At 40.7% G+C, this 17044-nt stretch overlaps 1 protein-coding gene across 1 annotated transcript in view; it reads right to left on the reverse strand.

Annotated features, from left to right (window-relative positions):
* The window catches only part of acp5b (acid phosphatase 5b, tartrate resistant), a 38234-nt gene that overhangs the window by 8154 nt on the left and 13036 nt on the right, over positions 1 to 17044 (reverse strand). The window contains exons 2-4 of the mRNA XM_034172643.1: positions 14660 to 14850; positions 5656 to 5783; positions 1764 to 1955 (exon numbers count right to left, since the gene is read on the reverse strand). Of these exons, the coding sequence (XP_034028534.1) occupies positions 1764 to 1955; positions 5656 to 5783; positions 14660 to 14850 (511 nt within the window). The remainder of the gene's footprint in view (positions 1 to 1763; positions 1956 to 5655; positions 5784 to 14659; positions 14851 to 17044) is intronic.

The raw sequence follows: 17044 nt of genomic DNA on the forward strand, positions 1-17044 counted from the left end.
TGTATCTAAAATAGCAGTGTGGGAAGAGCAAATATTTTCGCCCTTGCTCAGTTTTGCTGTGGTGGAAGAGGATGACAATCTTCACAAACCCATGTATGATTTTATTCTGGGGAAGATGGTGGTTGATGTTATTAAGAAAGACAAGTACTTGTACTGAGCCATATACAGTTAGAGAAGGTCACAGTCAAAAAAGGTAAGAAAATGGAAACAAAAAAAGAAGTGGGTCATGGTAAAAGAAAGTCTTTGTTTCTCATAACCAATAGATACAGTGGCTCTGAAATGCACTTCTTTAGTGTGGTCACAGTGCATCTCTGCCCACCTTTGGAAGTGGTTGGAACAGTCGGCTCACAATATATATCCTCAAAGCATTTCATGTCAGTTTACACCTGACTGAGTGCTGTCTGACTGCAATCTGATAACCCTAAACACATTTTATTTCAGGTTTAAATGGGGTCTGTGTTATGAGGATGCAAAGTGATATGACACTGTTCAGTGATTGCCGGTGGGTGGGAGTGGGGCTACAGTCTCACGCCACCTGCCCGGAGTGAGACAGGTGTGAAACTGAAATAAAAGCAATCACTACTGGAACACTGCAAAAATTTTCTTACTGCTTCACTTCAGGGAACTTTGGTGGCCACTGTCCACTGTGCGCTCTGACTGGTTGGAATTATGTAATCCATTAATGTGACAGAAAATTCTTCAACTTTCATCTAGTTTCTTGAAATCACAGCACTGTACGCCTGGTGTATTCCCGTTGAAAGGACAGGTGCCAGTCGACAAGTTTGGACATGCCTATCTCGGCTTTCAGTGCTTACCAGTCGAGTGAGTATAAGAGAACTTGTGGAGAGCTGGACATGTCCCAACTTGTCCTCTAACACTACGAAATGGAGGTGTTCCTTTGTCTCGCTTCATCAGCGAATCGGTCGTGACGCGCGAAGCCTCCGCGCGGCTTTCCATGACAAAATCTCTTGTTAAAAGTGAAATCTGCCGGAAAATGGCTGATGTCCAGCTCTTGTGATAACCAGAGAAAGAGCACACGACGGTCTCGTATCCACAGAGCCATTAGCTTAGAAATGATCCAGTGGTTTGTGCCGCGACCTCGGAGCGCGGCGCACCGACCGTCCTTAGCTTCTGAAAAAATTCTGATGGGAAAAAAGTCCTTTTCATTCCGCCATTTCCAGACAATGAAAATCCGACGAGGGGGCGGGACCACTCCTTCCACAAGGCGTGCTCACAGGCGAATGACGTCACCGACAGGCGTGGAAAAACTCACGCATGCGCACGAGGGTTCAAGCATGTCTGACGTAAAAACATATGAATGAAATCCATATAGTTTTTGAAAAAAATAAAAAGGACCGTAACTTTATGGACAGACCTCGTACATTTTGAAGTACATTTATTATTATGTGGGAACTGCAACACATCCATGTCTAATGAGCTGTGTAAATCCAGGATCTTTGCACCCCAATTTTACTGGAATTTCCTGCTGTTTGAAGGGCAAAGCGCACCAAATGGATTTGTGCCATCCATGCAGCTCATTTTTGAGTCCACTATTATGATAGAGAACAAAGTCTACCTGATTTCATGCCAATATAAATGCGTAAAATTGTCAATTCATCATTTATTCAGTTGTTTAATTTTTTTCTTTTTTAAGTGTTGTTGATTACCGCAAAACTCCAGGGCCTACTAGAGGGCCCCATTCTGGCTCTAGTTGCATAATTACTTTGTGGCATCTCAGCAGCTATGCATCTTTGGTGTCTCACCTGCCGCTGGCCAGTTTAGATGTGATCCACTCCCACTGCTCTTCTGATGCCCGGGTATCCTCTGGTCCTCTGGGTTGGATTTGGTCATCAGTGTTTCCACAGAGCACCACTGTGTCGATCATCAGGATGGTCACTGACACATTAGTGTGAGGAACAGTAAATAGCAAGTCATAGTAGAGTCGTGGGTAATTCCTGCACACAATACATGACATAAAAGAATAAAGGAGGAGGGGGATGATCAAGACCACATCTTTCTGTAAGTTCATGTCACCTGTGCATTCTGCTCCAAGATTCACAATATCCCTACAGATTAATTTATCACCCTTCAAAATAAAGAATTTGAGCACCTCTGATTTCAACATATGTATGTAGTGTAGACTTTCAGTTTTAATTCAAGGGTTTAACAAAAGCTATTTAGGAATTACAGCCATTTTAAACATATTCCCTCCATTTTCAGAGACGAAAAACAATAAGCCAATTCACCATCTCCGTACGCACGGTGCATGCTTGACCAGGTCAAAGTTCATGACTGCCCAAAACACATGATAAGGGCTGACAGCAATGTAAATATTGAAGATTTTGAGTACTGGAAAGTTGAAGTTTTGAAGGAATCTTCCAAAAATGGGGCTACGAAATAGGTGGGAAGTGGAAGAAAAACCTGTGGCCCTATCGTATGCGCTCCGCTCACACTACAAGACGTCCCTGTAGTACGAACTATGGGAGGGCATTAAGAAAGACTATAAAGCTTGACTCACATTTGAAGTTAACGGTTGTCAGTTGACAATTCCTATAAACATTAGATTAGATTAGATTAGATATACTTTATTGATCTCACAGAGGAGAAATTACATTTACACTCCAGTTACCTCAGACAACAATTAGTCCACAATTATTACTTTTTTACCCTAATAATGGCACACATCAGAATTAAAGGCAACACATACACATTTGACATTGTTTATGTGCACTAAGTTTGAAGAAGTCCATTATCCAGATTGAGGCAAGTGGGTGAAGGTCAGGCAGCAACCCTGAGATGCACCGCCATCAGTTTGGGGGGGGGCGTGGGCTGCAGCTAAAACTGCACCGCCCCCACCAAAGGAGTGACGTTAGCAGGCGCCAGAAAGGGGGGTGTTGATGGGGGAAGGAGGGGGTGGGGGGAGGGAATGGAACATGCTTCAGTCCTGTGAAAAGCAGTTTATTGTCTTTGTGAGATGAGATAAGACACAGCCAATGTTCCCCAGGCCAAAACAGATCCCTCTGGAGGAAAAACAGTTGGGCAGTTTGACCTTCAGGCTTGATAAGCCTGTAATATTATGGTTACAGCAGTGAAAAACACTTTTTTAACATTTCCACTTGCACAACCAAATCCCAATTACAATTGTCACTTCTTTGATCACCCTGGAGCTGATCATTGGCTGAGTCTTTGCCATTCTGGCTATTCTTCTGTCCATCTGAATGGTGGTTTTTCAGTTTCTTCCATGTCTTTCTGGTTTTGGTTGCCAAATGAAAGCATCTGAGATCATTATAGCTGAGCAGTCTATCATTTTCTGCACTTCTTTACACGTTTCCCCCTCTCCAATCAACTTTTTAATCAAAGTATGCTGTTCTTCTGAACAATGTCTGGAACAGCACTATTTTACTCAGCATTTCAGAGAGAAATGTACGGCAATCAGCATGTACAATATTTGCTGCTTTCGTCCTTAAATAAGGGCCACCTGTTAGACACCTGGGCCCGTATGCTCAGTGCATCTCAATGTCCTTTCAAAGAGCTTTTAACTTAGCCTAAAATATCCTGGCAAGGACTCCCAGCCTAAGAGAGACCCAAGAGGTGTCTGAGAGGAACTCTGGGCAAGGAGTTGACAGAAACTCCTATCTTAGTGAGGAGGCGGGGTTGACCTCGTTGCTAGGTATGACGTGGTCCTGTAAGAGCTGTGATTGGTTGTCACAGAAAGGGAAGTGGAAATAAAAAATAAATGTACTCTGCACTCCTACATATACAACAGTAAAATCAACCAATCATATAACTGAATTAAGAAAAGCGTAATTGTGAGAATAATTTAATGTCATGATGATGATAATCAGCATAATTAATTTGGAACTATCGCTGGGCCGGTCGCTAAACCTGTAAATTCTTGTGCTGCAATGCATTATGGGAGTTCTGGGTTTTGGGGTTTTAAATGTTGTTATTGTGGTCCATGATAGTTTAACAGTGTTGTTAGTGTTATTGATTTATTGTGTTATAGTTCAGTTGGTTTAGTGAGTTAAGTGTCACCAAGTTGTCACCATAAGTTGTTTTAATCTGAAAAATAAGAGTGCCGCCAAGTGGCAGAGTGCCAAAAAGACAAAAGCTCTCGCTTGTCTTTCATTATTTCATGCAGCTCACCACAAAATTAATTGTTACACAGCCTGAAGATGTTTTATCATATCTCATTCACATGCTGATTATCTACATATTAAAAGCGTGCATGGATGCGTGAGTTTATTAATAACGCCAGTGTAAGTACATAATATAATTATAAATGCTAAAAATACATGCGTGACAAGAAAGTGAAAACACTTATTTCTGTTGTTGTCCATTTAAAATCAAATGACAAAATAGAAGTAATAATAAAATAAAATAAAATATCAATAATACTGATAATAATAATAAAAAATAATGATAATGTTAATGTGCGTATAAGGTAACAAGAACCTAAACCATTTATAAATACATTAAGACAGTAAATTAACATAAAATAATTACGATAAAGCTGGTAGCGTGTTACTGACTCACTGTCATTCTACCTAGGGAGAATATCTTTGCTTCCTCTCTGTCTTTTCCACCAGCTTGTCTGCTTAAGAGACTCTTAGGCTTCTTAAAAGTCCTCCTCACTACTCTTACCAGTTTGGCCCTCTTAAGGTCTAAGGTGCTTTGTGGACAACTTTCATCTCACGAAGGGAAAATTCTAAGAAATATCTAAGAATTCGAGAAATTCTAAGATTTTTCTTAGAATAACGTCACTAAGAGCTATTTTTAGCCTTAGAATGCTTCGTGCATATGGGCCCTGTTTTTTTTTTCACAGAAAGAAAAATGCAGACACTGCTATATTTTTGAACAGCCTAATATTCCTTTTTCTTCACTTTCTGTAAAATAATATAAAATTTGATAAATTTTTTCTTCATGTTTTAATTTGGAATAGAATGTGCTCGCACAATGCATTTGCATGTATAGAAATAAAAGCTATTATAACGATTTTGAGCTTTACTCACTTTTTAAAATACTTAAAACTGTATATGACATCATCTGTCAAACATGGTGGAGGCAGGTTTATGACATTGGCATGTGTGGCTGCCAGTGGATGTGGGTCACTGGTCTTCACAGATCACATTACTGCTGATGGTTGTACTACTTTCTCAGATTCAGCCAAATGCTGGTGGTGCTTCACAACCCAAAAGCCTCTCAAGGAAAAGAAACTGGATATTTCATATCAACAGTGCATGCTTTTAATTTACTGAAGACAAAACCAAATACAGAAGGATGTAGTAAAACCCATTTACAGCACAGTACCAGCCTTGGCTGTGGAAGTGCACTAGACTTGCATCCCATTCAGGGTGAGTGACAGACTCACATCTACATCATGGCATGGAATACTTATTTCTGCCTCTAAATTAAGATGAAATTCTACCCTTCAATCCCACTTAACTGGATGATTTAAGCCCATTGTGATGGTGTACAGAGACACACTTACAAAAAAAAAATGATCACTGTCCAGATACGTATGAACCCCACTGTGGGTGTGAAAAAGCTCTACGACCTCAAAGTGATGGCAAGTTGGGCATGAAGCTCCTGTATGGGAGGAAAATGTAAAGAGATGACTTTTCAAAACTCTGCTCAGACAGACTGGATATTTACCATCGGTGGGAGATGTTAGAGTATGCTATCTGAGCAGAGATGTTTCCTTTGTGGTCGTGGTTTCCACCAACCAGGTACCATGGGATATCCTGCAGTGACTGCTGCCAGAAGATGTTCTCAAAGGTTTCCTATTAACAGAAATTACAAATGTCAAACATTTTCCATAACTATGCAGCCCATTAGAGACTGTGAAAACCTTGTATTTAGTTAAATATGTAGCTTTTCCTTCATACTTGTGAACTCCAATACTCCATACTCCAATGAAAGGCTCATTAAAAGTCTGCTAACGAGTCTTTCATTGGATTCAGGTGTGTTGGAGCAGGGAGACAACTAAGAGTGTCAGGAAGGTGGCTCTCGAGGACAAAACTTGGCCACCCCTGCTTTAAAAGGTCACCAACATTTTAGCTACATGATGCAAAACAAACAGCAGGTTTTTCACTTCTATTATAGGAAAACCCTCTTAAGCTGAATGAAATGAAAATTGTTTTTCTGAAATTTCTGGTTAAGATGTTGCTGTTGTCTTCTCTACTCTCTCTGTGTCAGTTTCACTGTGGACAAGGATCAACAGCTCCACCACCTACACATGCACGCACGCATGCACGCAGGCGCGCGCGGTAGAGGTGCATGGTATATGTGGTAGATGGTATGAATGATATAAATTTGGCTTACAATAGAGCTTTGGACTCCACCGACCAATCGCAAAAACGCTTGTTGATGCAAGCACAGAGACCACGGAGCAGGAGGAGCTGGTTAAAAAAAGTGTGCAGTTCAAGCTCTATATGAGTTTTTAAATTCTGTTAATAGGCCTATTGTAATGTGAATTATGATGAATAATTTCCGCAATGTGTTTTCGTGAATTTTATGGTCATATTTGGTGCACGTATTTGCAGAAAGCCGCAGCAAAAAGTCTCATTTCCTCATTCAGCTCCATCTCGGAGCAGGAAAAGCAGAGAGAGAGATAGAAAAAAATGCCCTCCCTTTTATCATTGGTGGAAATGCATGACCTAAGCCAATCAGCCAACATGAGGTGGTCTCTTAGGACTTTCTGCACAAATTGCTCCCAAAGGTAGACAAAAGTACTAACACTGCCTCCAGCTGGACAGAAGCAGGAATGACAAAGTGTGAGGTCATTCCAATGTCAAAAATTGCACGGGTCAGAGATGTCTTATTTTGGGCAGGAATTGTTTTTCTGAGTGGCACAAATATATTTTGTGTGGCATCTTATTGCATGTACATAGTTGTACAAAAAAAAAACAACAAAAAAACGCCTGAAGCATTTACTGCATTTTAATGTAAATAGTTGTATATAACTTTTTGTTTGTTTTGCTACATTTGTTCATGTTTTTGAAAGTTACAATTTATATTTGCATTCTAAGTTATAAAAATGGTGTTTGTGTTCTTTGCACTATTTTGCACCATAGAGTGCTGAGTTTTAATTTTGAGTTGAGATATAAACAATAAATGTTCTCAAAATTACATTATAGCTGTTTTTGTTTTTTGTGTGTGTGTTATTTTGGTGAGCTTTTGGTTGAGAACGTCTGAATGTCCACTTCCATGCTGGTTCTCGACGAAGAGCTGTCCCCCATCCCTGATCACTGAAAGACTTTTTTGGGTATCTTTTGGAAATGAAAATGCTTGCAGGTGGGTTTGTTTAGCGTGTACTTGATGTCACACTGGTCAGGAAGCACACGGTAACTATGTCCAGTGGCAGGGATAACCGAGACAACTGTAGTGAAGAGACTTGTCACAGCCTTCACCCGCCTTCATAGCCGTTGAGCTATCCAAAGTAGCTTCATCTGCCTAATCCGCCATTGAGGACTTGAGGTTTGGATCATTCTTCGTCTGAGCCCTCATCCTTGACCTCGCCATCATGGGTGCCCTTACCAGAAGCCGCAGCTTCAGACGACATCAGTCATGGAGTCCACCACAGCAAGGTACCAACTAACTAAAGAAGTGAGTCTTTAACGTGAGTTTTATTTTTTTTTAAAAGCGCGTTGCTGTTAGGGTTGTGTGTCAAGAACCGTTTTTTTCGGGTATCCTTAAGAAATGATTTGATCCATTGACATCAATAGCTTTTTTGTTTAACGATTCCCTTATCTGTCCTTCAGAGTGGCCATTGTTTTTGGTGGTCTTTGTCAGGAAAATCATTCTCTACACTGATCATTTCTCTACACTGATTACAGACCCCTGCAGCGGGTCTGTATAATCAACCGTTTCTGCAGCGCGGGTTTGCTGTGAACCAATGAAGCAGTGCTTCGATCTGCTGCTTCATTCGTTCTTTGTTTTATTTCGCTTTATCTTAATTTTTCCCCGCTAAAACCCTAAAGAGCATATGACTGTGAGTAATATTTACCTTTTTTAAATTTTAAACCGACCTGTTATGGTCTTCTGAAACAGTTGATAGATGTATTTTAGAACTTAAAAATAGGACTGATGCTAACGCATTAGCATGTCTATGGCATTTTCAATGTTAAAGTTAGCATTAAGCTGAACCATTATTAAACCTCCTTCCTCAGCGCGCAAATGATTCTGGGATACTCTAAAACCATGAATGCTGGTTTTGTTTGAAAGCCCTTTGTTTATTTCTGTGTTTTTCAAAACAGATCTCAAGACTCTATTTCATTTGTTTTAGTTGGGTGCTTTTTAATTATTTAATTTATTTTGTATATTTCAATATATTTTCCACATTTCACTTCCAATTTCAGAGCATTCTTATGAGTTCCGCTCTTTGACAGGGCATACTTGCATTATTGGTGGTTTGAAAAAACAGTAATATTGTTTATCATAATTAATTAAGGGGAAATATATCATTTAACAAAAATAGTTATTGATGACATGCCTAGCTGTGGCTGCTCCTGATTACCATCTCCTGAACGTACAGTATATTTTACAGGAGAGAGAAGTGTTGAGGGTCTTCATGGTTAACACTATTGTCTTACAGCAAAAAGGTCCCGAGTGTGTTTCCAAACTGGTCCTTTCTGTGTGGAGTTTGCATGAACTCACCCTGTTTGCAGTGCTGCTGCTTCCTCCCACTTCCAAAGATATGCAGGTTAGGTGAGCTGGTGACCCTAAATTAACCATAGGTGTGTGTGAGTGCGTGAACGTCTGTCGGTTTTTTTGTGTCTCTCCTGTGACAGACTGCTGGCCTGTCCAGGGTGTACCCCACCTATTGCCCAATGAGCACTAGATAGGCTCCAGTACCTCGCCCCTGTGATCCTTAATTGGAATACAGTGCATCCGGGAAAGTATTCATAGCACTGCACTTGTTCCCTATTTTTTTATGTTACAGCCTTATTCCAAAATGGATGAAATTCATGTTTTCTTCAAATGTCTACACACAGTACCCCATAATGACCATGTGAAAAACTTTTTTTTTCAAATTTATTAAAAAAAACAAACAAACAAAGAAATCACATGTACATAAGTATTCACAGCCTTTGCCATGAAGCTCAGAATTGAGCTCAGGAGCATCCTGTTTCCAACAATCATCCTTGAGATGTTTCTACAGCTTAATTGGTGTCCACCTGGGGTAAATTCAGTTGATTGGACATGATTTGGAAAGGCAAACATGATTTGGAAAGGCAAACACCTGTCTACTTACAGTTGACAGTACATGTCAGAGCACAAATCAAGCATGAAGTCAAAGGAATTGTCTGTAGACCTCTGAGACAGGACTGTCTTAAGGCACAAATCTGGAGAAGGGCACAGAAACATTTCTGCTACTTTGAAGGCCCCAGTGAGCACAGTGGCCTCCATCATCTGTAAATGGAAGAAGTTTGGATCCACCAGGACTCTTCCTAGAGCTGGCCACCCGTCTAAACTGAGTGATCGGGGGAGAAGGGAGGTGATCAGGAACCCAATGGTCACTCTGTTAGAGCTCCAGCATTCCTCTGTGGAGAGAGGTGAACCTTCCAGAAGGACAACCTTCTCTGCAGCAATTCACCAATCAGGCCTGTATGGTAGAGTGGCCAAACAGAAGTCACTCCTTAGTAAAAAGTACATGGCAGCCTGCCTAGAGTTTGCCAAAAGACACCTGAAGGACCTTCAGACCACAAGAAACAAAATTCTCAGGTTTGATGAGAGAAAGATTGAACCCTTTGGTGTGAATGCCAGGCGTCATGTTTGGAAGAAACCAGGCATCATCCCTACAGTGATGCATGGTGGTGGCAGCATCATACTGTGGGGATGTTTTTCAGTGGCAGGAACTGAGAGACTAGTCAGGATTGAGGGAAAATGAATGCAGCAATGTACAGAGACATCCTGGATGAAAATCTGCTCCAGAGCGCTCTTGACCTCAAACTGGGGCAACGGTTCATCTTTCAGCAGGACAATGACCCTAAGCACACAGCCAACATATCAAAAGAGTGGCTGCAGGGCAACATCATCCAATGTTTAAATAAAAATTGCAACTAAAATACATAATTGTTGTACATAATTGTTGTATTAAATTGTAATATGAACAGTAGTAGTGAATACAAAATAATAAATGTCACAAAGCCAGTGGTGGGAACAGATAACCAAAAAATGAACTTCAATAACAGATAATCAGCTAACTGAAAAGTTATCTTTTATAAAGCTAAACCGATAAACCACCCAAAAATTTATTGGAAGCTACAGATAACAGATAATTTCCAGTATTGTCTCTGGTACACTTGCAACTACTAACAAGATGATTTTGAGTTTTAACACCACAATTGCTTCTGGTAGCATCAAAGGTGACTAAAGACCCAAACAATGAGTCAGCGCTTCTGTCTTTGTGCGCCCTGCCCACTGCTGGAAGCTGCTGTTTATTACATAGCTTTCAGGAGCAAAGCAGTTAAGGAGCGGTGAAGCTCAACTCTCTACTCAATAACAGCACTGCCGTGTGGCGGAGGTCTTGGAAAATAAAGCAGTGCTGACTTATGGTTTGGTTTCTAAATAAAATTAATACTGAGAGAATAACTCCATTAATGTCAATTCTGTCAAGTGTACAAAGTTAAAATATAACATATATCTTTTAATGTTGAATAATGCACTAAGTCTGAAGTTTTGTAACAAACACAGACAGATGCGAAAGGGATTATGGGAATGTGCCTCCACTAACACTGATTGGCTGACTCATTCATTCTATGTAAACCAACACGTTAATGTGAGGTGCAAATCCAAGGTTGGTGGTGCGATTCCTGGCGCAGATCAAGCTTTTAAATGTGGTCCACAAATTTTCAGTAGGGTTGAAGTCGGGCTTTGGGAAGGCCATTCAGGAAGCTTAAAGTGCATATCACCACTAAATAAAATGTCAAATGAGCTGATTCCAAATAAATAAATAATTATGAAATTATTGATCTATTTGGTTTTATTTTTGGTGCTATATGCCCAGAGAAATTGAGTCATAAACATGGGGAAATTAGCCTGATTTCACCTGCCTCTAATGAACACTTAGAAACCTCAAGCTGTGAGGAATACGAATTTTGGTGACATCTCTGGTGACACCCATAAAATGAATGAGGGAAAACATTTTTTTTTTTTACAGTGTGAAATCAGTGTTGATGGTGAACACGTCAAAATGGTTAAAATGTGTATTTTGTAAGGACGTAGTCACATGACTGGTGTTGCTTATTAGGTTGGAAGATTTTCCAAAGATAATATTTTGAGGAGGAAAGTGAGAGGTTTTTTTAATAGTACATCTCATACAAAAAACATAAGTGAAGCCCAGCATAGCATGAGAATGATCTTCAAAACATGGATTGAACCACAGATTTTATCCTTTCCTTTCATGCGGCCAGGAGAAAATTCTTAAAAAAAAAACTGTTTCCTCTCCCAGTGTGGAATTGGCCATGTTTGTGGTTTGTGCCACAGTATCACGCCATGCTAAGCTAAGAATCTACGTACGGGACACAGACTCACCGAGGAAGCCACTTCTATTATCACGGAGTCCGACAGAACGTGCCGGCGAGTGACTGCTTTTAACAGGACAGCCGTGATGTGAACCATCTTCCAGCCCTTTGAGTTACTGGCTCAGCTGAGCTAAAGCGATGGCTAAGCTAAGCTACCGGGAGCCCCACTGTTCGTGAAACCGGATCCACTGTCTGTAAGGCTGACAAAGAGACATTGTTTTTCTGTGGCATGCCACACAGTGGAACAATAATTCTACCTGGCTCTGTGTGTGTGAACACAGCAGGAGTGAAATCGGAGACACCATCTTCGTATATAATCATTATTATCACATATTACAACAAAATTCTGGCCTATATTGTACTCATAAACCAGCCCTCATGAGAAAGAAGAAAAATATGTTGTGTGCTGGGGTGTTTGGCTGGCTTGGTTTTTGTTTTTCTGTTTCTCCCACCAGGTGGTATGCATTCAGGACTGAGTGGCTGAGCATTAGGACCTCACCCTGAACACCTGAGGCTTGTTTTCACGTGCAGGTCATCAGGGCTCACAGCTGTGGTGTATTCTGTCTTGATCAGAGATTGCTGCACTTAAACCTTGAATGCACACTGTGTGATTGCCAGAGACTCGACCTTGTGAGCAGACGTGTGAGATCGGCGTCGGGAGAACAATCTCACCATTACGGACGAGGAGACCGCTCCAGGTTTGACGCCACAGTCTGTGAAGGAGGATTGGGTGAGGTCTCACGCTCTTCAGCACACTTCCTGAGGTAATTTGGTTTTGGTGACTTTTATGAAGTAATGACAGTGGATTTGGTGTCCCTCACACCTTGTGTTATTGAGCTGTCACGTTATGCTAATTGTCTAATCAGCTTCTGCTGCAGTGGAGATTTGAACTGAGTTGTTCCGTGCCTGCAGGGTGAGAAGCTGATATATATTTAAGCCAGGAAGTGTTTGCTGATTGTGTGCAGTTTTGAGCTGTGTCTCTGGGTGGAGAGTGTTGGACTCACCTCATGTTTTCTTGCTTCACAGACTCAGTTTGTCGCGGCCACCTGGGGGGTGTCGGCGGGGTCCCTGGGTCCGAACTGCTGTGGCTCCGGACCGTTTGCGCTGCTGAGAGCGCGCCGTGTTTTCACCTCACCAGACCGCGGACATTTTTGGTTGTTTATCACTAAACTCACTATGATTATTAAATTCTGTTATCTTTTGAACCGTGCTCTGCTTATTTTATGCTGGGTCCTGTCAAACGCTGGGTCGGTGCTCCGACCGCGTCCGACACATAACAAAATAGGGCTGATAAATCATACACTTGTCCTATCAATTTTACTGCCCTGAAAACTGTGGCAATAAAATCAGAGTGATACAAATCTTAAAACAGTGATACAAAAAAAAAAAAAAAACATAGAAAATACCAGGCTTTGTATTGCCCAGCTTTTCATCCAATCAGGAGCCCCATTTCTCGCCCTCACCAATGACACATCCCCATTTTGTCTCACGATCCAGATCATTTCATTCAACCAAGATGTCTGATCAAGGTGAGGTGAGTTTTAGCCTCCCTAGCAGGGAGAATTCTACAACTTGAGTCTCATACTGAAGTTGTGAGACATCAGTGAAGAGGACACTCATCTTTATAGAGAGACATAAGAACATTCCATAATTTACATGATTTACCTGCATTATTCATTCTACATGATTTATGAGTATGATTATTCTTTATTTTTGTTGTAATATAGGATAAATATCGTATTACCTGTCTGTTTATGTATCAAGCCCCGATGTATCTGTATCAGCCTGAGTCCGACTGTGAGTGTGTAAGTCATGAAGTGGGCTGTAACTGAGCACAGGTGGTGTGATCTTCAGACAGTACCTGAGCTTATGTTACTCTTATGGCTAAAAATAGCTCTAAATCCGTGTGCATTTTTCAGATGCTGGACGGCTAATTTTATTTTTATCAGCTACATCAGGACTCACACAAGTTAGAGCTGGAAATAATGATTCGTAATCTGGTATATAATTTCCCATTGTTTTGAATATTGGTCAGTCCAATGAGTGCTCTCAAACACATCCTTGGTAAAAAGAAACTACCAGTTGTAGTCAATCATGTTCAGTTAAGAGGAGTTAATAAAAGCATTGCCTTTTCCACATTAAAATACATTGTAGAACCTTCACTTATTAAAAGATTTAAGTGACCGTTTGTACATATTTCAGCCTGTATGAAGAATTGCGACCCTGTGTGGCTTAGAGAAGATCCAAAATGCATTAAAACTTGTGCAGCCAATCCTTGTTTTTTAAGGTAATTAATGATGTATGATGTGTAATCATTCCACTTTGGCAAAAGAACAGTTCACGCACATCACTAAAAGCCCAAAATTACAATGAGATTCATGTCCATGATGAGTGTATGGAAACATCTGACTACAACTGTATTCAGTCTGTGGATGGCAGAGGCTGTTAGCTTTTAACAGGCTTATTTATGTGGAGGCACAGCTGTTTCCTTCCACTCACACTTTGATTTCATTGCAACTCTGCATCAATATGTATGGAGTTATTACAGATCCCATAAAAATTTAAATAAACCCTACAAAAGATGTTGGGGAAGACGTTTGGAACATTTGTCTTCCCCAACATGTCTTGGTCAACCAAGGAAAAGACATTTTGCCTGGGGGCCTATTTCGCCAACAAATCATACCAGTTGGAGCATAATTTGGAAAGAACATGACTTTTATGCAAAGCGACCAAGATAACTGGAACTTTTGGGGAATGATCGTAAACAGACTAAATTTTAAGTTGTAGTATTTGTTAAACGGGGGGGGGGGGGTCACTCTGTACTTTAAAAACAATTCATTGATAATAAATATGGTTTTCACAGTATTATATAAGCTTTACAATTAAGTTGGGTTCCGGCTGTACCATTGGGGTGCAGTCCATATGGATCACCCATTACACCATTGCATTGAAGCTCATGTCGCTCTTTGCGTGCAGATCGGCATGCTACACAGAAGCACGTCACTGGTGTATGAATGAGTGGTGTCAGGATGAAAAGTGGTAAACAATTTATTCATCATGAACTTCAAATCCCATGAAACACATGCACTGGTTATTCCTTCTGTCATAAAGTGTTAGCTTCGCAAGCTAACCTTGAAGCGTGGATCATCAACATTTTGGACCCCAGTGGTATAGAAGTGGTCTCCAAGGCTGAGGACAAAGTCCACTCCCAAAGTCCGAGCCAGGCCGTCCGCCTCTGCAGCGATGGCCTCCTCGTGCGCAGTGTAGTACGGGGGAAAAGGGATCCCTCCCCAGTCAGCAAAAACCACAAACTGCAGGGTGGCTGGGAAGAAGGGAGTTATTTTAGAAAGCGAGACTAAGGTTCACCGAGTCCGCATTAATCATTCAATCCAGATCATGCAGAGTAAGGAGGTGTCTGTGTGTTTGAGCTCACAACTCCAAGACTATTTCCCCAACTGATTTGAGATGTCCAACGCTACTATGATTAAAAAAAAATCTACAAAGTCATCTGGATTAGCTTGTACCTTTTGAGATATTCCTCAGTGTTAATCTGAAAGAATGGATGTCACTATCTATTAAACTGCATCAATGATCTGGACTGAATGATTCATCTGGATCAGGTGAGAGAAAATAAAATCTAATCAACTTATTGTAATGTTAAAGACAATAAACACAAACTGAAAAGGAGACGTAATCAGAGCTCTGTAAATATTAATGCATCATTCAGGACAGAACATTACAGCAGATAAAAGACATACTGTTCAAAATAACCTGTCTCAGCAGTAACAAATGGATTTTTAAAGAATGTGGATCCAGCTGGTGTGCACAAGCACATAGGTTTAATGTCAAATATGTCAATAGTTTTGAGTCATGCGCAAATATACAGTGGGAGTGATTAGAGAAACTGCGCAATGTGCAACTTAGGTCAGTTACAGCATTAGTCACAGCTTCAAAGTGGAACAGAGAAGAATTTTCAACCAAGAAAACAGATCAAGTATAGGCTTGAGTCTCCCATGTGACTTCTGGCAAACTGCAGCTGAAATTTCACATCATCTTTTGAAGAAGCTCCTTCTCTGTACCACTCCACCATGAAACAAACAGGTGATACAACAGACAAAGTTGCACCATGCGCAGTATTTCCAATCAGTGTCACAGAAGCCTGCAACTCTTTCAGCGTTGGCACAGATGTCTTGGTGGCTTCCCTCACTCATCTCCTTCTTGCACAGTCACTCAGTTTTTGAAAACTGCCTATTCCAGACAGATTTACCATGCCATACTGTTTGTATTTGTTAATGGTTGATGGAAATGAAGTCCAACACATACTCAGTGACTAATAAAACTTGTATTTAGTTTGTTCAAGGTCTTAAAGTGATTTTTTTGTTGAAGCTGCCTGATGGAATTTTTGATGACATCTTGCGTTAAAGTTTCAACTGGACCTTTTCCATGTGTGTGTTGCTGAACCTGAGACTGTGGGCTACAGCGCTGACCAGAATCATAAATGTACATTGTACTGTTACATTTATTATGTACTTTTTCAGTCTGTGAAACGTTAGCGTGGACAAACTCGTCAGTTTTGCTGCCATTGTCTAGCTTTCACAGAGGTTCAGTGAGGTCTGCAAAGCTAAAGTTATTAATGAATGATGACGCACACAATGTTAACTGGATGCCACTAATCCTAAAGTAATGTTGCTTATAAAGAGTACAATAAGCAGAGGTGGACGGTATAAACAGTACAACCGTCACAGTCGGTATAAATGTGCTCTATATTATGGATTTTGTTTATACTGGCTAACACCTCTATTCCACGGGACACCGTTCTATGACGACCTCCCACGATCCAGAAAAAGTGCAAAGACAGCAAGAAACTGCTTACTCCAGAATGCCTCGTGTCAGGCTGCTTATAAATTGCAGGCCTGGCAACCTGTTCTAAATTGAAAGTAAAGCTGCTTTCTCAGCTAGAACGGCAACAAATGCTGCTTTTGCTTCAAATTTTTACCCTGATGGAGCACAATCAAACACATTTCAAGTTGTACTCTCTACTACCCCATTTAAAGATGTCTGAACAGGACTGAAGCTGTTAAGACTATGAACACCCAGAAGTGACCGCATAAAGATGCAGATTTGACGCCGATGAAATTTTTGAACATCTCAAAAATTTCACTCAGATTTTAAAACTGATGCCAATGATGGCCATAACTACTGCACATACCAAGTTTGTTCAAAATTGACAAAATATGGATCAAGACATTACTGTGGTGCTTCAAAACGCGTCCTGATTTGCTGTTTGGGATGAAACGAGAAGGAATGGTGCCCTGTGGAATAGGGGTGTAATCAGTAGTGCAGGCTTGAACATCATCATCCTGTACCAGTGTATCACCTGGAAAACATTAGAGCTCAAACTGCTTGTTTTATAATGACAAAAATGTCAGAAAGAGGTGCAGATGAAGAAAGACCGGTGGAATGTCTGTTTTATGGACATGGTTTGGATTGAAGAAGCAGACAGTGAGCAGAAAATG

The sequence above is a fragment of the Thalassophryne amazonica genome, chromosome 1 (assembly GCF_902500255.1).
Source record: "Thalassophryne amazonica chromosome 1, fThaAma1.1, whole genome shotgun sequence".
NCBI lineage: Eukaryota > Metazoa > Chordata > Actinopteri > Batrachoidiformes > Batrachoididae > Thalassophryne > Thalassophryne amazonica.